The 9875-nt window shown below is 41.2% G+C and overlaps 1 protein-coding gene across 1 annotated transcript in view; it reads left to right on the top strand.

Moving 5' to 3' along the window:
• LOC125485904 (E3 ubiquitin/ISG15 ligase TRIM25-like) overlaps positions 1 to 1836 on the top strand; it is a 6829-nt gene extending 4993 nt beyond the window's left edge. Inside the window, exon 2 of the mRNA XM_048611127.1 lies at positions 1612 to 1836. Within this exon, the coding sequence (XP_048467084.1) occupies positions 1612 to 1836 (225 nt within the window). The remainder of the gene's footprint in view (positions 1 to 1611) is intronic.
• Positions 1837 to 9875: the final 8039 nt, after the last annotated feature.

Genomic DNA, 9875 nt, shown 5'->3' with positions numbered 1-9875 from the left:
ATATCAACTTGCTGAAATTATTACATTCATTTCTGACTCTTGTGTATTCCTCCAGAACTTTTCTAGTTATATACTTTGTGGCCACTTGAAATTGAGAACCTTGTCTCCTCCATCTACCCACCCTTCTACATTTCTCTGGATTGCAAGACATGGTGAAACCAAACTAGGAGCTTGCTGTGAAGGATTTCAATTTGTTGAATATTTTTGCATATTTTTGCTACTGAGAAATGAATGGAAATTAGGAAAAATTTGCTTTTAACAGGGAAAGTTTGGAGAACATAAAGCTTAACCAAAAATACACAATCAAGCCTCGGAATGTTGCTTGTAGTTTATCAGCTCATTGGAGATAGGATCCACTGAACACAATGTGCAGTCCATATCCAGAGGAATAGCAATCAATCTTGGGAAGATAAGTGGCAAGTATCATTCATGCCTTACAAGTACCAAACAATGAGATCATTGCTAATATTTCAAGTCTAGATTCAAAACGTTAGCTTGCTCTCTCTCCATGGATGCTACCTGACCCGCTGTGATTTCCAGCATTTTTTGTTTTCAGTACAGATTCCAGCATCTGCATTAATTAGATCCGAAAAGATCATTGTTCCCTTGACATTCAATGGCATTACCATCACAGAATCTTCCACTATCAGCATTCTGGAGGCTACAGGGACAAGTTGGATATTGGGAATTCTGCAGTGAGTAGTTCACCTCCTGACTCCCCAAAACATGACCATCATCTACAACTCAGGAGCGGAATATTGTTCACTTACCTGAATAAGCACATCTCCAACAATGGGAATATTAGCACTATCCAGGACAAAGCAGCCCACGTCACTGGCACCCTTTCTACCATCTTTAAACATTCACTTCCTTAATCACCAGTACAGTGCATCAGGGTACGTGGTTTAAGATATGCTGCAGCGTTTCACCGTTACTTCGAAGGACGAGGGTAGCAAACACACGGGAAAACCACAACCTCCAAATTACCTTCCAAGCTACACGCCATCCTGACTTGGAACTATACCTTCTATTCCTTCACTGTCATTGTGTTAAAATCCTCGAACTCCCTAACAGCAGCACCGTGGTGTCCTGATATAATCTATGAACTTCAGCATCAAGAAGGCAGCTTACTGTCACCTTCTGAAGGCCAATTAGGGATGGGCAATAATTACTGGCCCAACCAGTCCCATCCAAATCCTGGCTTGAGGCTGGCGGGTTGGTAAAATGCTGTGGAAGATGCCAGGAGGAGAAACTTGTTAATTCCCATTGTATTACCATGGGAAGTCAATGGCCACCATGGGGTAGCCCAATTACTGGCCAAACCACCCACTTTTGCTGCATTTGACTAACCCTTGCAGATGGCAACCTGTAGTCAGAATCTGCCAAGTAAACCCTGCCATTCCTCATGGGATCCTGGCAGGGCTCGTCCTTGACAGCTGTTCCATGTCCAATCGAACTGCCCCGGCTTCAATGGCCACCTTTCTGGCTATGGATTGGCTCCTAAAAGGCTCGCCTTTCCTTTACCAATCTCTGGGGTCTGGCATCAGTAAAAGTTCGTCTAGTCTTCATAAAAGGACTCTGCATGCAGATGTCCTCTCCTTGTTCCTGCAGCTTCTAGCTCTAATGCTAACCATTGCCAGGGTGCAATGCCATTGGCTCTTGGATCAGGCCACCTCCCAGGGCTCTACTGTCATCCTGTGCCCATTAGAGTCCAGATATCAGTGGCAGCGCTGCCAGCCAGCTGAGAAAATCCAGTACAGTGAGATCATTTCAGATGTAATTAGCAAGGCCTTTGTAAAGAAGGAAAGATTACTGGCATTGAAGGCAATCCAGTGAAGGCTTACTAAATTGGTCCCAGGTGTGGAGGGATTGTTGAATAAGGAGAGGTTCAGTAGGATAGACCTGTACTTACCAGAATTTAGAAGAATGAAAGGAGGCCTCGTTGAAACATACAAGATGCTTAGGGAGTTTTACAGGGTGGACAGAGGTTGCCTCCCCTTGTGGGAGAGTCTAGGACCGGGGGTATAATTTCAGAATAAAGGGTCACTCAGTTAAGACATAGATGAGGAAGAATTTCTTCTCTGAGACAGTGGTGAATCTATGGAATTTCTTCTGCCAAGGCTGTGGGGGTTGGATGGTGAAGTATATTCAAGTATATTTTTAATCAGTAAGGGAATCAGAGGTTTTGGGAAAAAGGCTGGAAAGTGGAGTTGAGGATGATCAGATCGCAGTACCACTGTCACTCATTCACAGGTCACTCCCAAGCTGGCTACAGGTTCCTCCTAGGGACCTATGCTCATAGAACTCGATGCCCATCCCCCACAAAGCACCCTGATTCATTCTACCCTTAAGGTGGTCCTGATAAGACCAATTCCTGAAAGTCTGGTTCAAGTGGAGAATAGCAGTATTGTAGGACTGATGCTGGTGCAGCCTATGGAGGCTGAGTTTTCTCCACACACTCACGAATAAAAAAAATCGTGCTTTGTGGAGCATCACTGTTACTGATTTTCATTCCCTTACAAAAGCCACTTCTTCCTGTGCCCCACAATCAAACCAATCGCTGGAAATGGAGTGATTTAGGTTAACGTATTTAGTGCCAATTTCAGAGCTCAGAGGGTCTTTGGCATGATGGGCTGAATGATCTTGTGATGTTATAATTGTACAGTCTAATACATTTTAGCTGCAACATGGTTATCACGCGTTATAGTGCTTCATATAGATCACTTTCAGGTCATTTTTACTGCAATTCCCTTGCCTCAGAATCTCATACAACCTCAAAGTACCAGAGAAGTGCCAGCAGCATTGCTTGGAAATATCTTCCAAATTCAGTGGAAAGAAAGCAGATCTGACAACAGTGTCCTCTCCCCACCCAGTGTGCTCAGCACAAAGGTGCTAACCACTCAAAACCAGCCCCACTTGGTGGAATATGTTGCTCGTGTGCCTGAAGTCTGCCTCCTAAATTGGCTGCTCCATTTGGAACCAGTTCACAGGAGGTGAGTCTGACGAAGACATTAATGTCCTCAAAGCAACCCTGAAGGGAGCACACATCCTTGTTGACTCATGGGAGATTCTGTCTTGACCAATAAAAAGATCACTCGGCAGGGCACTGACCACATCATAAGTCTATCTGGGGAACACAGAGAGGAAGTCAAGGTATCCTAAGAGGCACACCAATCTCTAAACACCTCCTCTCACTGACCATTTCAGCATTATCTGCTCCATTTGGGAGCATTTGCAGAGCATGGATTGGATTTATCACCCTTCAGAAATCCCACTGAATCAGAGTGGAAACAAATCATTCTCAATTCCCAGGGACTGCCTAAAGAGAAGAAGTTTAGTCCCGTTGGGAATGTTAACGCGCCTTTTCCGTTAACATTTTCAGATCTGCTGTTTTTCTGTGTTTCAGATTTGTAACACTAGGTTTTTCTTTTCCTCTATGTTCAGACTCGCCCATCCCTAAGTTTAGACATATACCTAGTTGTCTTGCACGGCTATAACCTGAAGGTGGCACAGTTGCTCCATGTGAATTCTTGACACTAATACAGTCAACACTCGGTGAACACTTCAGGATTAGCTGCAGTTTAAGCTGACAGCTGTTCTCTCACACCAGCAGATTGTTTTTTTTTGCTGCAAATCAGTGCTGTGTTGTCATTAAGTTACCTTTCCAGATTGTCACAAGCGCATTCACAGGAATTAGGATAATGGTTAAAATCCGGTTTTCTTAACTTTAGTAGCAGAGAGGGGGGAAAAAGACTGAGGCTCCAAATCATTTCAGAGCACAAATCCCAACTCTGGTTTGTTCATATCTTGGCTTGGCTACAGGATCAGTTACAATAGGCAGACCTTTATTGAAAAATACTTAATTTTGTTTTAAAGTTCCTTGCTGTCTATGGAAGCTGACCCTGTTCATTTCTCAAGCTGACCTTGCTTCATGTTGTATTCCACCTCCCTTATTGCCAGTTGTTACACAGCTACATGAAAGAACATGACAAGTATAATGGTAGTGGTTAGCAGTAGTAATGAAAGGGCTGAACTCCAAAGCTGCAAACCATTATCAAAGTGTATATTCGTCTGATTTTAATACAATCTTGGGGCTCGGCTGGCTTTGTACATCGCTTTATTCTTGGAGGTTATGAAGCTGTCTGTTTCTTCTTCCTTCCCCAGCAAGACTTTGTCCTCCTTAAATCTCCTAATATCATTCTGGGTGCATGTGTCACCAATTCCATGTCATAGATAATCAAAATATGGCCATTGAAGATGTTTGGTCCACAATCTGAAATATTTGATGGAGATTTAACCCATGAGTAAGTTGATTAAAGTGATTTGTCTCAACTTTGAGATGTGGAAGGAACTAACTTGAGACTGACTTCAGAATGTGTGACGTTCATGTTGTAGTCAATCCTGGTGTATTAGAACATGTTGTGTGTGCCCAGTTTGAAATGTTTTGAAAGAAAAGTGCAAGGTGGTATCAACTTTAATGTTTCAAAGCTATGCATCAGTTTGTGGGATTTTCTTGAGGTTCTGCAATTACCCAATTAGCCAATCAAACTGAATTTGCAATATTATCTGAAGTTGCTAGTGTGTGGGATGCACATTGTTATGTGAACTCTTTTGTTATGTTTAAACAGTGCTTATAAATTCATAGTCATCAGGGGAATGCAGAATTGGAGATTGTGAGTTCCATGTCATGTGTGACGATGCCAATGAAATTGTGAATTTTCCACAATCTACGTTGTGACAGCCTCCAGCATCGCGTTGGCACAAATTGTGCACTCAAGATCTTTCTGAATCAGAGCGAAGAGTGCTGCTATCTGAGCTAGCCTGACTTTAAACAATTGGAGACTGTGCAACATTAATGCAAAGAATACATGAAGGACAAGAAGGAATTAAATTCCCTGTGTACAGGGAAGTACTAGGTGACTTAATATTAGATGGTCAGGCAACTGGAACATGATGCAGGGGAAATCCAAAAGCCACCACCTTCAATTGCTTTGAAAATATTGGAAACGTATTTTCTAAAGTACACATATGCATGTCTTTATTGTCAGTGCTCTCAGATGCCTGGTTTGACTTTCTAGGGAAGAATAATTAGTCTTGTTGTAAATAATTACAGGACACAATCACCCTGCATCTTCCAGTGCCAGCTTGAGAGCAGAGGGTTTGGAGTAGGCTGTTTGAAAGCTCCCTCACGTACTTACTCTGCCTCTTTATATGCCCCACTTTGAATGATAAATATAAACAACATATTGAAATGATAACTGAAATCAGCTCCAGCCCAGAGAGTGGCACCTTGATTTATTCAAACACATTCGTACCATTAAGCCCAGAAAGTGGCACCTTGATTTATTCAAACACATTCGTACCATTAAGTGATGTCAGAAAAATGTCAGGTTTCCACAAGACCACTGAGTAACATTAAGATCAAAGGCAGCCGAACTTAATGAGACTATAAATAAAACAGCAGCAACAACACTCAAACAATTCTCATTTTTTATGATATATATTTATTGCACAATAAATTGTTGAGGTGTCTTTAATGTTCTGACTGTGATGCATCATGCTAAACATTATTTTATTTATGAAAATCAGCCAGATTTACTGCTTAATCCTTTAGAAGAATGCCAGACAGGGGGTTCCAAGTCTAGCAGGGGGGTGGCTGTGCATTTCAATTCTTAGGGTTTATGAATAAAATCCTTTAATGTTCAGTGTCTATAATTTGTACATAATATGGGAGCGATTGTGGCATGGGTTTGTTTCCACTTTAATGAAGTAGCTGTTATGTAATATTCTAACAGGTGGTTTTACGTCTTAATAAAAGGAGGATTGAAAATAGTTCAAAACACATTGCTGCAGTGATATCCCACTGCTGATCAGTAGTGTTAAATGTTCTCTTGCAGAATTGAACTAAAATTGGAAAGCTGCTCTCTAAGTATAATGGAAAGCAGTAGGGATCACAGCTGGTGTACTGTGAACTTTCTGCAGAGCTGTTTCACTGCAGAAGGCTGGAAGCTGCTTTCTGATTGTCCCAAGGAGCTGTCATACCATAAAACTTCCCAGTATGTGTAGATTCCCTTTGAAATGGAGGATCCAGCTGCTTCCTGCCACTCCCTTCCCAGCAGGCAGTGATTCATGCTGGGATAACACTGGGTGCCAGCTGCTGTCCAACATCACAGCTTCAGCCATTGCTTAGTCAATGGCAGCACACATACCTCTGAGTCAGAAGGTAGTGTTTTCAAAATTCGCTCCAGCGACTTCGAAGCTCACATTAATAGTTCAGTGACATACTGAGGGAACGCTACACTAATGGAGCTGTTGTCCTTCATATATGATATTAAGGACACATCCTATCTGCCCTCTCAGTTCAATGTGAAATATCCCATGGATGACCTTTTCTCTACATCATTAAAATATGACCTCTTTATAAGTGCGACTTTGTGCAAATAGGCTGCTGTATTTTCTACTTTCCATCTAGACTGAAGAAGCACTTTGAGGTAGCCTCAAATTATAAATTGCAAGTTCATTCACACCTACTACTTAAACAATGAGTGCCGTAAGGAATTTTAACAAGCTAATTCTAATGCTGTGCTCACATGAAGACCAGATGGAGATAGAATGTCCCCTGGTGAATTTTGTATTTGTTTTACTCTCACCTTTTTATCCAGTGTGTATTAAGAGTAATTGTTATATTCTCAATTGGACTGGTACACTGAGCTCAGATCTGGGAGCAGTTCCAGATCCTCTTCGTCTAGTCACAGTGCACCAAGAGATGGATTTACCCAATGAGGTGAGAAATAAAAAAAAAAGCTCATGCTGGAGAAACTCAGCAGGTCTGGCAGTATCAATGGAGAGAGAAACAGAGTTAATGTTTCTAGTCCAATGATTCTGATGAAGCCAGTTCTGAAGAAGAGTCATATCAGACTCTCCGCAGACATTGCCAAACCTATTGAGTTTCTCCAGCACTTTCTGTTCTTTTCCAGATCTCCAGCATCAGCAGTGTTTTGCTTTTATGTAGACTTTGAGATGTGTCAGTATTTTTCAAAAAGGGGCTTGATGGTCTTTGTGTATGTATATGAAAAGTAGAAGATTTCAGAAGCAGGGAACCAAGCTATACAGGACATGAGTGATTAATACTATTATGGAAAAGGAGACTGGAGTCAGAGGAAATGATTGACCCATATCTTTAGATGTATATGTACCTTGAAGAGGAAGTACCTTAAATGGCTGTCCATCAATTTTTTACACAGACAGTGGTTCACGTGTGGAATTAAATTGTGAGGAATTGGTAGATATGGGTACAGTTATAACATTTAAAAGACATTTGGGTAAGTGTATGGATAAGAAATCTTTGGAGGGATATGGGCCAAGTGCAGGCAGGTGGAACTAGTTTAGTGGGGGATTATGGATTATGGACTGGTTGGACCAAAGGGTCTGTTTCCGTGCTGTATGACTCTATGACTTTATCTCAACCCAGCACAAGACAAGGTGGGAGAAAAATCCCATGTCCTATGCAGGAGGAACCAAATACCGGGTCTACAGGATAGATGTCCCTGTGCAGAATTTCATCTTTCATCTTCAAATAAAGAATCCACATAAGCATGACCAGTCTTTGTTGTATAATTGGAACATTAGCGATAAACAGAAGAATGCCTCATGCTTGTAGCTGGGAATGATTTTTGAAGATTCCACTGAGCAGTATATAGGCCTTAACCATATGACATGAAGCAGACAATTTAGTGTGGCAGTGAGGCACCATGTATTTAACAATGGCTTCCCTTTGGAATGAAGCTAGTAGCAACCATTATACTGTCGTGAAAGTGAATTCCATCTTTATGGGTTTTGAATGGTCAGGCATCCGGTGGAATAGGGTTTAGAGAATCATATTTTTCCATACTTTTAATCACTACCTTGCCTTCAGGTCCAGGAACAACTTGATTTTAAACTTCTCATTCCTGTGTTCAATGGATTCTTCATTCCCTATCCTATGAAAATACAAAAATATAAATTAGGAACAAGAGGAGGCCACTTGGCTTATTCAATCTACTCCCTCATTCAATAAGATCATGACTGATTTATCTGTCGCCTCCACTCCATATTGTTGCCTGCCCCTGAAAACTATTGCATTCTTTGTTAGTCAAGAACGTATCAACCTCTGCCTTAATGTCTTTCATCAATAACACTGACTCTACTGCTCTCTGGAGTTGAGACATTCCAGGATGAAAAGAATTCTGGGTAATCCAAGATGGAGGATGGGACAAAATTGTGACTGTTCATTTTTTGAGTTTTTTTCACTGTTGGAGCTGATTTCCTTGATTTCACAGAGCAGTGGTTAGTTTGATGAGCCGTTGCATTGTTTTGGAACTTTGGAAAAAAATGATCAAAACAACGGTACTTTGAAATGGGAGGAAGAGAGAGAGCAGGTACCATGTGGGAGATGGAAGAAGTGTGCAGTGAAAATGACCAGGCAGTGAACTTTCACAGCTGACTGCCTGTGCTATGTATTTACAAGCATATCTGGTCATCAGAGTTTGGTGAGGCATCTGGATGGGTATACGAATAGGAAGGGTTTAGAGGGATATGGGCCAAATGCTGGCAAATGAGACTAGATTAATTTAGGTTATCTGGTTGGCACAGACAAGTCATACAAAAGGGTCTGCTTCCATGCTGTGAAACTCAATGACTCTGTGATTCATGATCCTCTGAGAGAAAGGAATCCTCCTTATCTCCATTTTAAATGGGAGACCCTTCATTTTAGAACTATATTCTCTACTTTGAATCACCCTCACAAAGGGAAATGTCCTTTTAGTATCCACCCGGGCAAGTTCCCTCAGGATTTTTTACACTTCAATAACACAAATCAATAACTTTTGCAACTTCACCAGCCTTAAATCTCTCTGAGATCTTTGTGATTATCTAATTCTTTCCTGAAATTTGATCAACAAACCGACCTATGTCCGTCCATCTTTTTCTTCTTTGAAGTCACTGCCTACAAGATACTGTTTCACTCAGCTTACGATAAACTGTCTGACCGTCCCTTTACATTTGCTCAATGTCAAGTTTTATTTCCAATCCTCCTGTTGAGAGATTTTTCCTCTTTAAAGGCACCATATAAATGTTGTTTAGTCACTTAGGAAGAAAACAATGCCAGCCCTAAAAAAAAAATGATTCTGTAACTCTGTGCTGCAATTTAGGCTTCAGGAATTGTTCATTAAACAAAATGCCAGTTCGGAGGAACTTTCTAGATTGCATAAACAGATGGAGAACATTAGCAAGGTGGAGAAGATTAGACTGCATTTTATCGTGTAAAATTAGACTAAATTTAAAGGTTGTTCAGTATAGCATTTTTCTTTGGCAATCCACTGTGTTTTATCAATATCCAGTGGGTGCTAACAGTTATAAGTCATCGAGGTCAGGGCAAGATTTATGTGCATTGTGCTTTTTGCCAAAATCAGAATCCTCTCTTCTGAAGAAGTTCAATGAAAAATGACCTGTTTTCTGCTTTGGGAACAGCTTGTGAGTAAGGCAGTTTGTGTACAATGGCACAGAACGCAGTTACAAATGATAACAATCATTTGAACAATGCAGCTGTCTTTCCAATGGTTATATCGAGTCTGATCCAGTAACTTGCAATGAGCTCATGTGAATCACCTCGCCCCCTCAGGTCAGAAAATATCAAACTCACCAAGTTGGTTAGTCTGTGGGTTAGGCAGGATTCTAGCTCAGTGGCACTAACAGTTACGTGGAGGTATGTGAATCTGAGGGGGAGGAGAACTGGAATGCAAATCTCAAGTTTGGATTTGCAGAGTTTTGGAGAAAGAGTAGGAGACTGTGGATAATTGGATAGCTCTTTCAAAGCCCTTTCAAATGGTCAAATCTAG

This window comes from Rhincodon typus, chromosome 23 (genome assembly GCF_021869965.1).
Source record: "Rhincodon typus isolate 14 chromosome 23, sRhiTyp1.1, whole genome shotgun sequence".
NCBI classification, from domain to species: domain Eukaryota; kingdom Metazoa; phylum Chordata; class Chondrichthyes; order Orectolobiformes; family Rhincodontidae; genus Rhincodon; species Rhincodon typus.
The sequence above is the reverse complement of the archived record's forward strand: the minus strand, read 5'-3'. Positions and strand labels throughout refer to the sequence as shown.